At 34.4% G+C, this 19,889-nt stretch overlaps 1 protein-coding gene and 2 long non-coding RNA genes across 3 annotated transcripts; 1 reads left to right on the top strand and 2 right to left on the bottom strand.

The window, feature by feature from the left end:
- Positions 1 to 8,122: 8,122 nt before the first annotated feature.
- LOC105973436 (uncharacterized) lies at positions 8,123 to 9,772 on the bottom strand. Its single transcript, XR_001174239.2, has 3 exons — positions 9,623 to 9,772; positions 9,067 to 9,154; positions 8,123 to 8,326 (listed from the first exon to the last, which is right to left on the bottom strand). It is a non-coding gene; the product is annotated as an uncharacterized LOC105973436 (long non-coding RNA).
- Positions 9,773 to 11,928: 2,156 nt separating this feature from the next.
- LOC148766982 (uncharacterized) lies at positions 11,929 to 13,876 on the bottom strand. The gene is made up of 2 exons (XM_088825678.1): positions 12,949 to 13,876; positions 11,929 to 12,233 (listed from the first exon to the last, which is right to left on the bottom strand). Exons 1-2 carry the CDS (start codon positions 13,792 to 13,794, stop codon positions 12,147 to 12,149), a joined length of 933 nt encoding a protein of 310 aa, XP_088681804.1. The 5' UTR covers positions 13,795 to 13,876; the 3' UTR covers positions 11,929 to 12,146.
- A 1,169-nt stretch (positions 13,877 to 15,045) lies between these two features.
- LOC148766981 (uncharacterized) lies at positions 15,046 to 16,399 on the top strand. Its single transcript, XR_016034313.1, has 3 exons — positions 15,046 to 15,306; positions 15,516 to 15,609; positions 16,137 to 16,399. It is a non-coding gene; the product is annotated as an uncharacterized LOC148766981 (long non-coding RNA).
- The last annotated feature ends 3,490 nt before the right edge of the window (positions 16,400 to 19,889 follow it).

Genomic DNA, 19,889 nt, shown 5'->3' with positions numbered 1-19,889 from the left:
AAGATCTAGACTACCATAAAATTTCATAATTTTATCTTAGGGATTACCCGATGAGACATGCAATACAATCAGAAGCTACGAAACTGAAATTCACTTAGTGTTCATCAAGAGCTTTATCTTCTAGAGCCCAAAATTAAAACTACTAACATATAATTCATTAAAACCCATATATTTTATATTAATTAGGTTATTATTTCAGTAAAGACAAAGGTCCTTACCCAAGAGCAAGAAATCGAAGATGAAGGTGTAAGAAAACCAAAGCTCAGTGGATTTTCGGCGGGTTTGGCTTGGATGTTCTTGGATGGATTTGGGGCTGAGGTTTGAAGGATGTGAAGGGGTTGTTTCTTGAAGATTTCTAGCAGAATTGAAGAAGAGGGAGCTTCTCTTTTCGAGAGGGATTGAAGAGAGAAGAGGAAGGGGCTTGATGGGAGCTTCTTGAAGTGGAAGAAGAGAATTCTTCTTCGGGGCTTTTGATCGATGAAGAAGGAAAGAGGAGAGAGCCTTTTTGGCTGATTTTTGGTGTGAAGAGAATATAAAGAGGAGGGGTTTATTTATAGGGGAGATGAGGCCCTTATTTGCAATATAAAAGACATTGGGGTTTTATTAGCAATTTGGGAGAACATACCTTGGGGCTTCTTAGCAATATAGGAGAGAAGAGGGGAGTCCTTTGTAATTAATAAACTTAGGGAGTAATTCACTTTCCCTCACACAACACACTAAAACATATAATTCAAATAAATTCCATAGCATACCAATTAAACTATAACGAAAACTAATTTCACATCATCTCAATCCTAGATTAATCATCAATTAAAGCACATCATTAAAATCCATGGACTAAAGTAAATAATTCATTAAATCACATAATTAGAATCAACTACTCAATTAATAATAATGTCTACTTCTAAAAATACTATAATGTATCTTAATCACATAAACACATAGAGAACGTATAAATTGCTACTCGATTCATGAAATGCACGTATATTCGTATTTACTATATGTTCCATATAATCATATATAAATGCTTATGAAAATGCGGGCTGTTACATTCATTAACTCATCCAAGGGAGGATCTAGTTTGTTCATGTTGAAGTTCACTATGAACGATTCATAGGAACTAGGAAGAGACAACAGGATCAAATCCAACGAGAGCTCGGCCGGGAGGGTGACATCGAGATTCACTAGCTTTTCAAGGAGAGTGATCATTTTGAGACAGTGCTCGTGGACCGAAGTCCCTTCGCGCAGACTCGCCGTGATCAACTCCTTTGTAGCAGCGTACCTCGATGCCCTAATATTCTCACTATACATGCTATCGAGATGAGCCTTTATATCGAAAGCATGCAAGTGAGACTCATATTTCCTCGCAAGCGCGGGCTCCATGGCGGCTATCATATAGCACCTAGCATGAGTGTCATCTTTCTTCCAAACTTCATAAGTTTCCATTTCAGCATCAGTCGCTGTAGCAGGTATAGTGGCGGGAAGTCTCTCGTTCAAAACATAGAGACGCCCCTCAACAGTTAGCACAAGCTTAAGACTACGCAACCAATCTAGGTAATTAGGGCCATTGAGTTTATTGTCGAGGATTGACATTATGGGATTCTTAGACATAATTATCTGAGACATATAGAGAAGAGGATTATTAGAGATTCGCGTTAAATGATTGTTACAATTAAATGTTTGGACTTATGTTATTTAATTGTTCTCCCACTAATTTTATCGAGTTCCACTTCCCTCTAGTAGACAAACGAGAAAACTGATTTTTCTTAATGGGCTTTAGGTCCAATAGACAAATATAACCCGTAGTTAATCTAGCCCGATTATATTTGCCCAAAGGTAGATCACAATCAATCATATCCACAATATGACCCTAAATTAATTTTCCTCACACTTGATAATGACCTAAGTTAATCTCGCGAATATCAAAATCGTCGTGTGTCAAGTCTAACCTACCAATCAAAGATGCTCATAGAACTTGATTATGCCAAACTAATGCAGTCCCTAGTTAATCTAGCCGACCACGTTAATCCAACATAACCCTTTTCTATGGCTACCTTCATCATTATGTCAATTGAATTACAGCTTACTCTACCATAGCACTCCCCGCTAACACGGCTTACTGCACTATAGTAAAGGGCTACACATAATCCAACCGTTGGCAGAAGGAAAGAAATAACTCAACAGATTGGGTTTTTCTTTATAGCTTGAAATGATTCTTAATTGAATTAAGAATGAGGGATTTTATTTAAAAGTTTTATCTCATCAGAAGGTTTTGGATTGGTCTATGTGATTCCTACATCTATGTTCTCTAAAGGTATATGGAAGCGCATATTGTCCTAAGAGGAACATACGACCTAATTTCATAATTAATTACATTAATTAATTATCGAGTTTTCAAAATAATTATAGAACCTCAACTAGCATAAATCATTCAAATAATGTTAAGGTACTACTAATTAAGTTGAATATATAATCAACATTATATATGTGTTCTATTAATTGAAATCAATTTAACAATTTAAATCAATTTAATTAATCTAACACCTATTTACTAAAATAGATGATTGTCGATCCAATTATCTAATTGGGATTAATTGAAAATAATTTTCCAAAAATTAAAATCAATTTGTTTTAAGTTTAATTTTAGAAATCTGAATTTTTTTTTTTTTTTTTTTTTTTTTTTTTTATTTTCAGTGAACCGGTTCGGCCCAACCGGTCTGACCGGTTCGGACCGAAGCGGTCCGGTTCTGTCCGGTCCAGCTGACCCAAATCAGTGGGCCGGGTCAGTCGGACCGAGAACCGGTCTGACCGACCCGAATCCACGTGGATTTGGTAAACTAAATCGCACACAACCATCGAACCGGTCGGTTCGACCGGTTCGATCCGAACAATTAAAAATCCGACATTTTTAAAAAAATTTCAGATCCGATTTTCCAATTTTAAACAATTTTAAAGCTGGAAAAACTCTAAACAATATTTCAAAAATATTTTAAACTTACGAAAACTCCCAATTGCATAATACGACAATCGCTACTTTAATAAATCAAACATGCATATTAAAACGAAACGCAATTAATTGCGCAACGAGCTCTGATACCACTGTTGGGTTTCGGGCACGTGTACGCAGCGGAAAACAAAAATTTTATGCGATTTAAACGACTTTAAAGCACATAAGCACATGCCCGACAAATTAAATCAATTAATTGCGTACCTTTGCGCTTCCAGCGAAATTAAAACAACAACATGCTTGATTACTTAATCGAAATTAAATCAATTAGCATGCTCGCGTTTAAATCAAATAATCATGCTCGCAATAATAAAACCAATTTCATGTAGACACATAAAGTCATACAAGTTTCTTATTAAAACGAACATGCATATATTAATTTAAACGTAACCGAATCGAATGACAATAGATTCGAAACATTACCTCTTGAAGCGTGAGGTAGGCGCACTTAGCAAGTCGAGATTGCTACGGAAACCAATCCGTACAATCGGGGCAGCAGCGGTGCAGCGGCAAGAGCGGCGAGACGGCCACGGCGGCGCGTGAATCTCACGCGCAGAGAAGATGGCTAGCTGCTCTTCCCACTCCTATTGATCCAATCTGTTTGCTGATCTGAAATTACAGCCTTGCTCCGACTTCCGTATCTCCATGCGTATTCACTGGATGAATAATTCCTTCTGGGCGATGGTAGATTTATGAGTCGTGAAGCTGCTGTCAAAATTTCACGTCCATCCGATCACCGGTTGATTTATGGCGAATTTTCTCGCTGGACAGCGCAGAAAATCCGAGAGCAGTTTTTCAGAATTGCCTTCTCGCATCTTCGATTCTTCAATCTTCCTCCTCTTGGATTTCACCTCGTATACTTCGATCTACTAAACACGTGGCACTAGACACGTAATAGTCAGAATAACGGAAGAAAAGAAAGAAGGAAAGGAATACCGAAAGAGATCGGCCAACGGATGGCCGATTCCGGCGATTTTCCGGCGACGATGGCGCGGTGGCCGAGGGGAGATGGCCGAGCGTGAGAGAGGGAGCGGCTAGGGTTTTGGACGTGTTGTGTGTTTGTGCAAGACCTATAAATCATGTATTTATAGTCCCTTGCATAAAACCCTAACGGGCTTAAGTTGGACCGGGCCCAACAGCTTAAGCTCGTTAGTTCCTTCACTTGCTCGTCTCTCTCAATTCAATGATCGGAAAATCGTAACAATTACATATTCGGATTCATTATAATGTCCTCGTCATTACGAGTGCCATCTTTCATTTTCCAACTTTCCAAAAGTGGAAACCCTAGTTCAGTGCACTTTCTAAATTTGGAAACTTCCCGATTTAGAAAGTTCACTACAACTTTCGCCTATTCTTTTCCTTTTCTTATTCTCATTCATAATTCCAAATTACGAATGTTGGACCCAATCATATTGACTTCCAATCATGCAAAGATAAACCATTTTATCTCTGACCGTTTATTCAAAGATCTCATGTGCACGAGCAGTGTGACCCTCGATGGTTCAGGTGTAAGCTAGCCGTGGGCCCACAACCCTTTGTGGTCAAAACTCGTCCCCTTAGAGTTACGATTAAGATGAAACTCGTTTCACCTTAACCACCCAACGAATCAAGATTGGCGTCTAGCAACTACGCGTCATGATTCCCTAGATACAAATGAAGTGCCTGCAAGAACCTTCAGATATAGTTAACGTACAGTACGGTCCCTTCGATTCATATGTCCCGATCGAACTAGAGGCATTGGTTCATCGAGACCTCTTTATATGTTCGATGACGGTGCGATCGTTCTAAGTGTTGTAATCCTTACGTGCATGACTTAGAGAATCGAATTCTCTAATCATCACTTAGTCAGCTCTGGCCAGAGACTTAGAATGATTACAAACTTTCAGAACACACAGGACATCCAAGACTATTCTAGCGATCGAATCCCCGACTACAATGCACAGACCTCCCACTAGATTTCGGACTGCACGAACACTGGCCCTTGGGATGGTCCTCGGTGGAACTCAGGGACAGGTCACGATACAGCTGGTCCTCTAGTGAAGTCACGGTGATGTCTAGGTCATAAGGACTAATGGTGTACAACTATACCATAGATATCTCTACTCGATTATTGGGAACCACTTAGAGATTTCTAGGGTGAGGGAGTTCAGTGAACTCGTCAACTTACGAGCACCCACTTATGCATGCCGATATCACAATACCGTTTACTGATGAGATGCAGTACACATACACTAAGTGCTAGTCTTAATGGGAAAGGCCGATATCCTCATTAGTGGCGTAACCCTTCGACTAGGAACACGTTTAACAGTTATAATACTTAAGTAAATATCTCACGATCCTAACGATCAATTACTAGTACTTGTAATAACTGTAAGGACTATATCTATGCTTGTGACAAAGGGACAAAGATATAGAATGCCAATGTGTTTTATCATTAATACGAATAAAGGTTCGTTTATTACAATAATAAATACGAAAGACCACAGCCACAGGTTGGCTTGTTGGTCACCTACTCTAACATTTCTTTGATTTTGCTGATATAAATACCCTCCTATAAATGAAGATAAACTCAATTTGATTTGATTACAAATAATCTAAAGGCTTAGGGACCAAATTCCAATTTCAAAAATTCCTAAAGAAACCCTAATTTTTATCATATCCTCAATTGCCCCCTCTTTCTTCACTAACTTCGTCCTCGTGCTCAAATAATCGTTGTCGTCGGCGGCAATACAACACCACCACTACCCCACAGCCGCAACACAACCACCACCATAGCCGCAACACCAACACCACCACAACCTCAGAACGTCGAAACACATTAGAGCACGAACCTCCTCTTGTTGGTAATGGTGTTGGTGTTTAAAAATTGAAGATGGTTGATGGATTGGATGTGGTGGTGGATTGTCTTGATTGTTGTTGATTAATTGATTAGAAGCAACATAGTCTCTTTTGTCTGGTAAAAACTAAAATTTCCTTTTTTACTTCTCTATTTTTCTCTCAGAATGTTTTGTTATTCTTCTTCTCTCACAAGAATCTTATGTTTTCTCACTTTATATAGTCCTAATGTATGTGGAAGATAAAGTGTGTACATAAGGAATCTCAAGTAGATATACACTAAACATTACATAAGTAATTCGTCATTTACGATTTTGGAAAGCTTATGCAAACACACGAAACCTCTGATTTGTCAATTAATTACATGATAAGTTAGCTTAGATAGAGGTCTACACTAAATGAGTCCAATACTAACTCGACAGCAAAAGAAATCCGAATCACATACATAGTCCTCCAAGTTATCCGAATCCGGAAAAGAAAATACCTTTTATCTTAGCCTCCATTTCCTTCTCGACCATTTGTTCTTCATGGAACTGTTTTAAGAAGGGCAGAAGCCTTTGCAGCATGTATCTAGAGTACTCCATCTTTTCTTCATGGCCATATTTCAATGTTAATAATTTTAAATCCTGCATGCAATACAAAAACATTGAATCTGAATAGAAAAATCATTTAACCTAAAGATGAGAGCAAGAAAGAGAGAGAATATGGAAAACAATATGAAATGACAAAACGCACTCGCGGAATATATATATATATATATATGAAAGTGCAGGATGGATAAAAACCAACCCTAATTCGACCATCCATTTGCAAGCAACTCTTGCAATTGCAATTGCTACAACAAACAGGGCAAGCTTCAGTAAAAGCCTCTTCCGGCATCTGAGGATACCTGGGAACAGGACTTTACTTTTTCAGACACTAACGGAATCAAAGATACAATAATAAATCTAAAAAGGAAAACATTGTTATGAGATAGTTTTCAATCAACATCCATAGCCAACAACTCACTGTTAATAGAAAAGATGTTATATAACTCATGCAGAAAAGAAGAACATAGACAGGTAAACTCGAAATCTGGTTCAACAATGTTTCGGAACTCATGTTCAGACACTTTAGCCACTCAAGCCCCAATCAAAAGAACCATTGATCAAATAATACAAGTAAAAATGAACTCCAAAAGCAAAAAGAGTCTCATACCATTTAGTCATGCAAGGGACACAATATCGCTTAGTGAGACACTTGGTGCAGCGTACTACTCTTCCTTTATCATTCCTCTTGCACTGGTGACACGTGTTACGCTCGTCCTCCTTCGCCTGTAAAATCAATCGACAACCCAAGCGCCAACCATCCCCAATAAAACGGATTAGCAAGATGACTCAAAAAATGGTAAATAAAATGATTATACAAAAATAAGACAAACAACTCCCAACTCCAATTATTCCTAACCTCAATCATTGCCGCACTATCCATATTACTTGTACGGGAATATCCTCCTCCTCCAACTTTCTCAATTCCCCCTTCACTCTTGTCCCTTTCAACTTCCTCAGTTGCCCCCCCATCTTGCAGTGGTTTTCTCCTCCTTTTTGGTTTGCCCAATTTCACAGTTTTCTCTTCCTCCACACTCTCATCATTTTGTACCCCCTTCCTCTTTCTCCTACTCAGATCCTTGATCGGCGGCATCGTGTAGCTTCAAATTGTGTGAAAAATAAGAGCGCAAGCGAAAATGTGAAATGGGGTCGGTGTAGCTTCAAATTCCCTAGGTCGGTCTTCACTACAACAAAAATCGTTATCCATAGCGTTTGAAAAACGCTATTATAGGATTTCATAGCGTTTTTACAAACGCTATGTCTGCCGGAGCTATAATAGGTGTCAATTCTTTTATAGCGTTTTTCAAACGCTATTATATCTTGTATTTCACATAGCGTTTTGTAAGATGCTATCGTATTTATTTTTACAATAGATATAAAACGCTATTATATGGGTACAATAGCGTTTTCCAAGCCATTATTAATCTACTATAGCACTTTACGAACACGCTATTATATGGGTACAATAGCGTTTTCCAAGCCATTATTAATCTGCTATAGCACTTTACGAACGCTACTGAATTGTTAAAGATAACATTAATTAAATGTTATCATCTTTTAATTGATAGCATTTACACAATGCAATTGTAGTAGTTTTATACTATTTATTTTCTTCAATATTTCAATATTGTGCAATTAAAAAGAACAAATAAACTTCATAAAAGAAACAATTAAACACAATATTTCGTAATGATAAAAAAATAAATAATCATCATTACAAACTGAACCAAATTCATGAAACAATACAAGAACTATCTTCCATTATTCAGTATTCATACTATATTGACTAGAAAAATAGATGTATACAATGTCTTAACAAAAATAAAAACAAAAAAAGGTGTGCAATTCAAGGAAGAATTCATATCTACAACAACAATTCTATCTTCTCATCCTTGACCTGTTACATAATTGAATAAGAAAAAAAATTACTTGTTAACATACAAGAAAAACTAAAATTACTTTTCCCCTATTAAAATACTTTATTACCTATCTCCATATTCCATTTCAAGCACATATTTAACTCAAAACAGAGTATACTACTCTCTGTATGGAGATGGGAAGCATAAACGAGATTTGACAGTCAAATTGAATCAAACAGAATTGTACATATAGCTCATATTGAATCCCTTCATGTATTTCTTTTTATGACTCTTTACAAATGATACTAGAAGCTGAAAATGAAAGAAAGAAAATAAAAGGAGTTAGAAGACAAAGGTTGTGTTAATTTCTCATACAAAGACAAGACTCAAAAACAGGGAAATAATAAGTTTCGTGAACTCAAGAATAAAAGCTTGCAATGCCTTGGGTTTCACAGTTTCATTGCACTTTACTGTATCTAAGAACCAACATAATATGTTCATATGAAGAAATACAACTGCATCTTCAAAATTTGAATTAATGTACATTAGGTTATAGAAAATAAATCATCAAGTATATAACTCATTTAACAATACAAAACTCATCATGTCTTATAAACCCCTTAACATAGATTCTGACTCGAACACTAACAATATCCATGTTAATCTAACCAATGTATCTAATGGAAGACTGAAAAATGGATATATGGCATAAAAAAGTTTAAAAAAATCAGTAACAATACATCATATAATATTCGGCAAAAGTACGAGAAAGGAAAACCTCAACATAGGAGAGTACGTTATTAGCCATCATTGTAACCCCATCTTCTTGCTATCTTATTCCTCAATATCAAATCATAAAGCTTCTCCTGCAATCAGGAAAAAAAAAAAGGATACATAATAGTTATGTTCATATATTTGCAGGATAATACAGAGGAGGAAAAAACCCAGACATTATTCCATGTCATCCATATTTCAAAGCAGTACTTCCAAGAACTTTGTCTGTGAATCTTGAAGTATGGATATATTCAATGATTTACGCACTATAATATCTTGTAAAAACTCCTTGTTCGTAATTTTCATGACATGCCCCATTTCTACCATAAAACAACAATATAATTATAAAATTACATACAAGAATGAACAAATGGTAGGAGGAGAAAACGGAATTAAAAATATAATCGAAAATTAAATTATAAAGTCTTAATTGAATTTACATAATCGTAATCTACAATAGATTTGAACAATGTCCGTCATCGAATAAACAATCTATGTGGGCGAATCAATATAGCAAATAAACTGAAATTAAGATAATTTGCAAAGGAGAAATAACCGACTAGATGGCGTCGTCATGTCGACCTTGGAGTGAGAGACGACGACTACAAAATGTTGGAAAAAAAATTCTGGTCGGAGAGAGTCGGCGACTGAGAGATAAATTGAAGGGTTTGTATTTGTAATACTTAATTAAATGAATTGGGGTTATCCCCGTAGTTAATATATTTCCTATTTGAAAGTCTAACCAAAATAAAATTTGGGCGGCCCACAATATTATAGCGTTTTTTTTATTCTTATTGGTTATTACAGCACTTAATACAAAAATGCTATAACAATATGCTATTAAAAGTCTATTTTCTTGTAGTGCTTGTGCTGTCGAATTAATGAATTTTTCTACTTCTTTCTTACCCCCGAAACGAAACCCTCTTCAGCGGTAACCTAATCACGCAATTCTTCTGTTTTTCTCAGTTTTGCCTTACCCCGTTAAGCGAATCCCTCTTCAGCGGTAAACTAATGACGCAATTTTTCCATTTTTCTCCTTACCCCGTTAACACAGTTCTATTCCGCGGTAAACTAGTTTCGCGTTTTGAAGTTTTTCCTTCCTTTTCTTTTTCTTTTTTTTTTTTTCTTTTATTTTCCATTGAAAAGTCTATTTGCCCTTTTCCCTAGCCGTCGTCATTTGCCCCAATTCCAGAAATTCCAAGAACGATTTTGCCCTCCGTCGTCATTTGCCCCAATTCCTGAAATTCCAAGAACGATTTTGCCCTTTTCTTGGACCTTCACAATTTTTATGATGTTTTTCCACAAAATACAGTGGGGTTTATTCTGTTATTGAACTGCATAGTCGATTAGTGAAACAATAATAGTCGATTAATGAAACCATTATATGCGGTTCATAGTTTTAAGATTTCTTTTTAGTAGTTTGTTTCTTTTGAACTTATGTTTTTATCGTGGTTTTTTCCAGTGGGACAAATGTTTTTTATTGTGGTTTTAGATTTTTTTCACTAGGGAGCAAAATGTTGTCAGCGGGGGACAATTTTATTCCGTTATTGAACAACGTAGTCGATTAGTGAAACCTAATAGTCGAATAGTGCAGCATTATATGTGTTTCACAGTTTTACACATTTTTTATGGTTTTATGAGTGTGTTTTTTGTGAACTTGTGTATTGTTTTTTAGTGTTATAGATGGGGACAAAAATTTTTTTATTGTGGTTTTAGATTTTTTTCACAAGGGAGCAATTTTATTCTGTTATTGAACTACGTAGTCGATTAGTGAAACCTAATAGGCGAATAGTGAAACATTATATGTGTTTCACAGTTTTACACATTTTTTATGGTTTTATGAGTGTGTTTTTGTGAACTTGTGTATTGTTTTTTAAATGGGGGACATAAATTTTTCAGTGATACATAAATTTCAATACATAAATTTATGAATCCTACATGTTTCTGAATAGTTAAACAAGGATAGTCGATTAATGAATTCATTATATGTGGTTCATAGTTTTAAGATTTTTTTTTAGTAGTTTGTTTCTTTTGAACTTATGTTTTTATTGTGGTTTTTTCTAGTGGGACAAATGTTTTTTATTGTGGTTTTAGATTTTTTTCACTAGGGAGCAAAATGGTGTCAGCGGGGGACAATTTTATTCCGTTATTGAACAACGTAGTCGATTAGTGAAACCTAATAGTCGAATAGTGCAGCATTATATGTGTTTCACAGTTTTACACATTTTTTATGGTTTTATGAGTGTGTTTTTTGTGAACTTGTGTATTGTTTTTTAGTGTTATAAATGGGGACAAAATGTTTTCAGTGATACATAAATTTCAATACATAAATTTATGAATCCTACATGTTTCTGAATAGTTAAACAAGGATAGTCGAATAGTCGAATAGTTAAACAAGGATAGTCGATAAATGAATCCTACATGTTCTGAATACAAGAAAGACTATTAGACAGTACTAGTTTTTTAACTGGGCGTTAAGGAAATGACGCATTTTAGTATTTTTCATTACTTTTCCTTACCCCGTTAAAGAAATCCCTCTTCAGCGGTAAACTAATGACGCAATTTAAAGATTTTTTTTTTTTTTTCTTCTAAAACAAATTTCCCAACATTCATTTTTATGACATATCTCAAATGTCAATTAGCCTATTGTACAATAGAAAAGATCAAATATTTGCCAAATGATCAACTTTGTACCAAAGAAGCATAAGTTATGTCATGATTGTTGTCTAGAATCATAGAAAGGATTAAGAAATAAAAGAAACAATAGAATCATAGAAAGGATTAAGAAATAAAAGAAATAAATAATTTCACCGTCCAGTATTTGAAGAACAAAAAAAAAAAAGATTAAAAATAATACAAGAGAGAATTTGAAGATGAAAATAAAACATCTTTGAAGAGACAAAAGGAACAAAAGGGCTCAAATGGAAAACAAATACATTTGTCCCCATAAATAAGTAGAGAGATCAAAATCAAGCATGAGCTTGAGAGTTTTAGTGACATGCCCAAGCTTTTCACAAAGACGATTGTGCCTCTTCTCCGTAGCTCTTTTGAATTGCTCGGTATCAGTCTGATATATATCCAGCATCACACGTAGATTTTGGGCATAAGGATCGACTGGATGAAACTTTGCTTGCACAAAAACCATATCGAAAACACCATCTTCACTATGACCTAAAAGTGTCGTGTGGGGAATCAGTACATCACAGTGTCTTACATATGATGGAACCAATGTTGTAAAAAGCGGTAATCGGGTCCGAGTCGGTCAGGCACCGACTCACGATTAATCGGTGCGGCGGTGATTAATCGATGATAAATCGGAAATAAATCGGTTTTTAAAATTTAATATAATATATTTGTAGATATTATTTATAAACACTCAAAACATAGATAAAAAATATTTAAACATAGTTATATCTCCATCATGTATATATATTCTAATAACATAATAAAAGTTTAATAATAATAAGATCATAATAATACATAAATATCCTTATAAAATATAAATAAAAAGGCAATTTTTTTTTAATTTACATACATTCTTGGCATACATCATTAGTTCTTTAAAAATAATAATTAACATAAACAAAATAAAGCATAAACTCCTTTTTTTTTTTTTATTAAAATCCCAACTTTTATTTTGATTTATAAAAAAAAAAAAAAAAAAAAAACCGATTTTTGACCGATTTTTTGCCGATTTAACCGCCTCAGACCGCCTCGGACCGCCTCAAACCGCCTCACAGGCAAAAAACCGATTTTTCAAACCTTTACACTAAAATCGTAAAGGTTTTGGACCGCCTCCGCCTCGGCGACCGATTAATCGGCCGCCTCGGCCGATTTTTAGAACACTGGATGGAACATAATCATAATCATTAGGAAACTCTGATACCGGAATTTGGAATTCACTGATATCTCCATAGTTAAAATTAGCATAAGCCCAGTGAGGAGTGAAATAAAACTCATAATCATGAATCCCAATCCCTATAAAATAGCCATCAAGTGAATCAGGAATACCACCAAATTCTTCCCAGACCTTAGATTGAGATTGAGCGTTAAGATCGAGACCATAGATACCAAACTCGAGACCATAGATACCATACTCGATCAGAATCACAAAACGGGAATCAGTCAGAAATCCATAGGATTGAATTAGAAAAGAAGATAAAGAAGACCCACCACAGCTAGGTACCAGTGGAGGGAGATCTTCCCACGTGTCATTAGAAACGTTATATAACTCGAAAATATCACCATAAAACAGACCACCATCACCCATGATGATTTCTGATGAAAAAACTAAAATACGATTACCGTCTGGTGTGGGAAGAGCTATAGGAGAAATTTTCCCGTGACGCATAGCCTTGATCTTAACTAGGTTTTCTTTCTTCAGATTATAATCGATGATTTCTTCGCTTATCTCAAACTTACCTGCAAAAGTTCTTCCGCCCATTCTGCCACCCAGAAACATATCTCCCTCAAACATATAAAGTGTGGAATTTAGAGCACAAAAGGCCACCCCAGGAACACTCCCTTTGAATCGAATAATGGGTTTCTTATGAATGAATTCATCGCCATCGCCGCCGCCCGAGGATGAATCCAAATCCACAATGTAAAATTTATATTCGTCACCATCGGGATGCATACATCGCAAAACGACACAGACTTTTTGAGAAACAGATGACAATCGCAGCCTTTTAGAAGCACGAACTGATGTTGCTGAAGAAGATTCAAGTTCCATTTTTTTGATTGAATTGAATTGTGAAATGAATCGACAAGGAGAGAGAAGATAAACCCCGAAGAAGACAATGTGTGTGTGGTATACCGTATAAGTATCATTTGCCCTAAAAAATAATAAATGGGATGAATTGTGGGCCTTCTCTTTTGCGTTGGGCTTCATTTGCACAAATAATTCTATTTCAAAAAACCTATCAAGCCCAAAGTCAACATCATCTTGCTTAATTCACAAGGAAGGACATAAGTGAGTCAAGGGGTGGAAATCGGAACCAAATTTCCGATTTCCGCCGAATCCGATCCGATAATTTCCGATTTTGGAACGGTTTTTTCAATTCCGAATTCCGAATTCCAAAAATTCCGAAAAAAAATCGGATCGGAATCGGAAATACATATCGAAATTTCGTAATTTCCGAATTCCGATCCGAAATTTGTTCCGATTTTTCCGATTTTTTTCCATTTTTTCCGATTTTTTTTTTCCGATATTTTCCAATTATTATTAATATTTATAAATTATTATAATACTAAATTACTTGTTTATTTTTATAATTAAAAGGTTCAAAACATGTACTGATAATTCAAGGTTGTAAAAAGCGGTAATCGGGTTCGAGTCGGTCAGGCACCGACTCACGATTAATCGGTGCGGCGGTGATTAATCGATGATAAATCGGAAATAAGTCGGTTTTTAAAATTTAATATAATATATTTCTAAATATTATTTATAAATACTCCAAACATATATAAAAAGATATTTAAACATAGTTATATCTCCATCATGTATATATCCTAATAACATAATAAAAGTTTAATAATTATAAGATCATAATACATAAATATCCTTATAAAATATAAATAAAAAAACAATTATTTTGAATTTACATTTATTCTTGAACATTCCTGGCATACATCATTAGTTCTTTAACAATAACAATTAACATAAACAAAATAAGGCATAAAATCATATTTTCTTTTATTAAAATTCAACTTTTATTTTGAATTATAAATAAAAAAAATAAAAAAAATAAAAAAACCGATTTTTAACCGATTTTTGCCACCGAGTTTGACCCGCCTTAAAGGTTTGACCGCCTCAGACCGCCTCGGACCGCCTAAAACCGCCTCAAGGCAAAAAACCGATTTTTCAAACATTTACACTAAAATCGTAAAGGTTTTGGACCGCCTCCGCCTCGGAGACCGATTAATCGGCCGCCTCGGCCGATTTTTAGAACACTGACTGATATACAAAACTTCAATTGTAAACCCTAATTCTTTTTCGTTCTCACGTTTGCGCCGCCGCTGCACCAAGCCCTTTACTCTCTCTCGTAAATCGCCCATTTCTCCTACCACCACCGCTCCCAGCCCGTCCCGCTCATCTCTCCGCCGAGAACCACCAGCGCCGCCTCATCTCTTATTGTCTCCACCGAGCACCAGCCGCGCCGCCCCTTATTTTCTCAGCCGAGCACTAGCCGCGCTGCCACTTGTTGTCTCCACCGAGCACCAGCCGCATCCCTTCATTCTAGAGGTATTTCATAGAAATCCATCCTCTATTTTTTTTGGTAATCTTCCTATTATTACTCTTAAAATTGCAAAAAAATAAAAAAATTATTGGCAGAACATGTCAATCCCCTGTTTTCCTTCCTTCCTTCCTTCTGCAACCTTAAACCTACTGCCCCAGTTACTTATTATATCTATTACTGAATTTGTTTGAACTTGGATTCAAAATGTTTATAGGGGCAACCTGCAGATTAATTGTGGAGGATAATCCTTTGATAAATGTTTATGTTGCAACATTTTAAGTGGAACTGTTGGAGGGGCTTTTGAGATGGTAAGTTTTCTCCCATTTATTAATTTTATAAACTGTTAGAGGGGCTTTTGAGGTGCTTCTTCATGAATGTCTTATTCTAGTACATAATTTGTATCAATCTTATGATTCCTGTTTTTTCTTACTCTCCTATTGAGATGCTTCTTGGTTGTGGCTAACATATTAATGTCAAAACATCTTATATGGCAATTCAAAATATTTGCTGAAAGTTTAAGATGTATGTTTCATAAGTACAATTTATGAGTTGATCTGTTTTTTCTGTTACAAAGATCGATTTTTTTTTTCTTTCTCTTAAGACCCAATAAGCTCCTTTGGTTTGATGTTTATGAGTTTTCAGTGAATTACATACCCCCTAATATATCCTTCTCAGAGATTGGTTTAAGAAGCAGCCCTTTAGTTAATGTTGAAGAACACATCGATAAGCTCTTATTAATAGAAAAGAGTATGTATTGTTCTTCAATTTTATAATACTTTTACTTTGTTACAATTATTTCTAAATGTTAATATTTTTGCGTGTTTTTTCATTGTAGATTTCAATACATTGAAGGTTAACAATTGAGCAAAATTGGAGAGTGATTCAATGTGGATAGCTGGATGCCCTCTCGGTTTTTTTGTTTGGATGTATATTAGGTGTTGTATTGTTGGTATTTTGAACCTAGGCATGCTTGTTCCCTTTATTTCTTTTTTTTTATATAATTTAATTTCATCAAGAAAGCAGGTCTTTGTGTTTGTTGTTGAGGTTATTAGTCCTGTACTACTGTGTGTCTGTCTATATGATGAAGTAGGTCTTTTTTTATTTTTATTATTATTAATATTATTCATTCAATTATATATTTTGAGAAAAAAAAAAATTTTTGGAAAATCTGAAAATTCCAAAAATATTCTGAAAATTTCCGAAAATATTCCGAAAATTTCCAAAATATTCCGAAAATGAAAAATTCCGAAAAATTCCGATTTTCCGAAATTTCCGAAATTTCCGAAAAAATCGGAATCGGAATCCATTTTTAAAATCCGAAAAAATCGGAATCGGAATGGCTAATTGACTTCCGAAAAAAATCGGAAATATTCTGAAAGGCCTAAATCCGATCTGATCCGTCCGATTTTCACCCCTAGAGATAACCAACCCTTGTTAGGAAAGTTGTCATTACTCGTCTTTGCATGTAAAGCACTAAAGCCTTTACGTCATAGCTTTAGGTCCTGTTTGGTTGGCAAGATTACCCAAAATTAATTAAATAGTAAGATTTAGTTTGATATTTGGTTAGCCCTACTATTTTCCGCCAAAATAATTTTGTCATGGCTTATCTTGACTAATTGCGAGATAATTCATTGTTATCAAATCAAACATCTTATAAAATAATATGCCTATTATTTTATACATAAAAGTATCTTATCTTGGCTAATTTTATCTTGTCAACCAAACGGGATCTTAGTGTAATTATTATCCAAACATTTCTTTTGACTGTGAATTAATCTCAAGCATTAACTTGTCATTTTCTCCTTGTAGTAGAGCAAGAAAATGCTTCATGGAATTTTGTATAAATAGCAACATTCTGTAATGAGAAATATTGACACAAGCTTTAATAGAAATACGATTAAATATATTAGTAAAGTTCCGATAGTTATATTTTCTACTATATTCTATAACATATTATCGCTCGTACAAAATTATAGGTTTGTAAATAAGTTTATTTTTTTATTGTACTATTTTCTACTTATTTTACTTTACGGTGGCCGGAATCGAAAAATAGAAATTTCAAATCATTGATGTTATACCGGCAGTAACTTTTTATCCTGGTGCTTAGATATCAAATTACACCTCCTAGGATTAGATCTTGTGAAAACCTTGGATTGTGTAGATATCAAGGAGCCAACACAGGACAGATGAGGCAAATGCTATGATTTTTATCGCCATCATGTTTCCTAGGATTTGAAAGACGAGTATATACAATTAAAAAGACCATCAGAAATATGTGGCAAAAAACGCAAGGAGAGTTTGATCACGCAAAGACTGCGATCCTCTTACAGGCCCAAAAGAAAAAAGAATGCTAGATGCATTTATCGATAAAATGGCAACTTGAAAGTATTACATATGTTGCAAATGAGTGCAAGATAAAATGTCTAAGAAGGACACATTGCAGATTAAATTTTGCCATGAAAACCAATGTCCTTTAAGGACAAATTTCACATTATGATTGCATCGTGAATCCCTAAATGGGTGAAAAATGATTATGGTACACAACTAACCAATTATAATTTATGCATATAAGAGGGGGAAATATATATGTTGGTTCGAATGATTAACACACTTATAAGTGGTGTGAATACCGTTCAATAAAGTCTACTAGCGCTACTAGCGTTCAATAAGTGGTTTGTGCATATAATCAGAGGTCACGTGAGTTAAACTCTAAAAATGATCCATTTACATATTATATTCAAAATATGGTATATTCACCTCAGTGAATACCTTGTTAATGATCAAATAATTTTTGACTTACCATTATCATGATCTAAATGGTATAGATGTGAATGATCTAAATCTTGTGGAGACTCACGAAGAGCTCACAAAGACGGTCAATTATTTGGTGACATAATTTGAGATGAAAAATCTTGGAAGGGCAAAATTTATCTGGAAAAGAAGATCTATTAAATGGAATCTTTATCCATTAATACACATAAGAGATGGATAAGACTCATTCTATTGAGTGGTATTATGTTTGTCAAATCATTGGATATAGTTAAAGATTTTTTAAGCCCTCGAGAAGATAAAGAATGAATTGCAAGTTCCAAAAGTGTAAAATGTGTACTACACTATCTTTATGGAAAATTTCGTGGATCTTAAAGCGGATATAGTTGGCTGTATCAAAGTCAAACAATAAATTACCATATTCATTTATCGGAATATTGCCAACTATTAATTGAGAAGATGATTAAAAGTCATATGTCGAAATCAGGGGAAGCATGAGCACTACTTATAACAATACTGTAATTCGACCAAGTTTTTTTCCCAATGGGTTTTTCTTGGCAAGGTTTTAACGAGGCAGTGTCACGCTCGCAAGTTTCACGTGGATATGTACTCTTTTCTCCTTTGATTAGGTTTTGTCCCAATGGGTTTTCCTAACAAGATTTTTAACGAGGCATATTTCATAGATGGTGGACATCCAAGGGGGGAGTGTTATGATTTCTTAAAGGTGTGGATGACCACCATTACTCACCATTATTCACCATCATCAAGCACCATCACTCCCACCATTATCACACCATAATACCTATTGATGATTCCATTATGGTCTTGTAACTCATGACCTTTGAGAGGTCTTTCTAGTTCTATATATATAGAACACCATGTAATGTATTTGTACACTTGAAGATATGAAATAATACATTACATTTTCTCCCTACTTATTCTTGTATATTATTTCCTAGTTTCTTAACAAATTTATTATTTATTTCATTTATTGTTATTATCAAATATTTATCATAAAATATATAAATATAAATATTCAGAAAGACATTTATTTTTTGGAGAAAAGAAAATTTTCATTTCAGATAATTGATTCAACTATTACAATGTTTTGAATATCCAGTGGCAAAGAATTGAAAAGAGTCGGATCTTTAAAAGACAGTTGAGCTAAAGCATGAGTTACACCTTTCCCATCCCGGCGTATATGAAGAGCAGAAAAAAAACTCAAAACATGGTGCAAATTATAATTAAATAAAAACAATGGAATTAAAACCAACTAAATATGATGAATTATGAAAATTATGACGGTTTAATTACGATGGTTCTTAATATTTAGATTTTAAGTTATATATATAATTTAAATTACTCATGTAAATATTTAATATCATAAAATATTACTCTATATGGAAAATAATATGAGGATGATATTAGTAAATTTCAAAAAAAAATATATATATGAAATAAATAATTAATATTATACAAATTAATCTTCATAAAAGCAAATTATATAATTTTGAGTATTATTATTTAAACCGAGACAGTAAACCAAATAAATAGAATGGAATTACATTTTTTCATGTAACTTTTTTTTAATAATATGGAATAACCAAAAAAAATCTTTTTTGCCAATAATTAAGATTAAAATTCAATTATATCAATATTAGCTTATAATTAATTAAAAACTAATTAAATTAAATCTGGGCTGATTCTGATATTTGGGCTTAATCACTATGGAGCCCATATTAAAGTAGAGTGTATTTAAAGTGAATGAGAGAGGGCCTAACTTTATAAAACAGATGTGAATTAACAACTGCTGATGTTT

This window comes from Erythranthe guttata, chromosome 11, assembly GCF_056151865.1.
Source record: "Erythranthe guttata isolate IM_541 chromosome 11, IM_541, whole genome shotgun sequence".
NCBI classification, from domain to species: Eukaryota; Viridiplantae; Streptophyta; class Magnoliopsida; order Lamiales; family Phrymaceae; genus Erythranthe; species Erythranthe guttata.
This window is presented reverse-complemented; position numbering and strand designations above follow the sequence as displayed.

Excerpts from the sequence above, each read along its gene's own strand:
- LOC148766982 (XM_088825678.1), bottom strand. The coding sequence starts at position 13,794 with ATGGAACTTGAATCTTCTTCAGCAACATCAGTTCGTGCTTCTAAAAGG. Across the intron at positions 12,234-12,948 it reads TCAGTGAATTCCAAATTCCG|GTCATAGTGAAGATGGTGTT; the intron begins GTATCAGAGTTT and ends CGACACTTTTAG.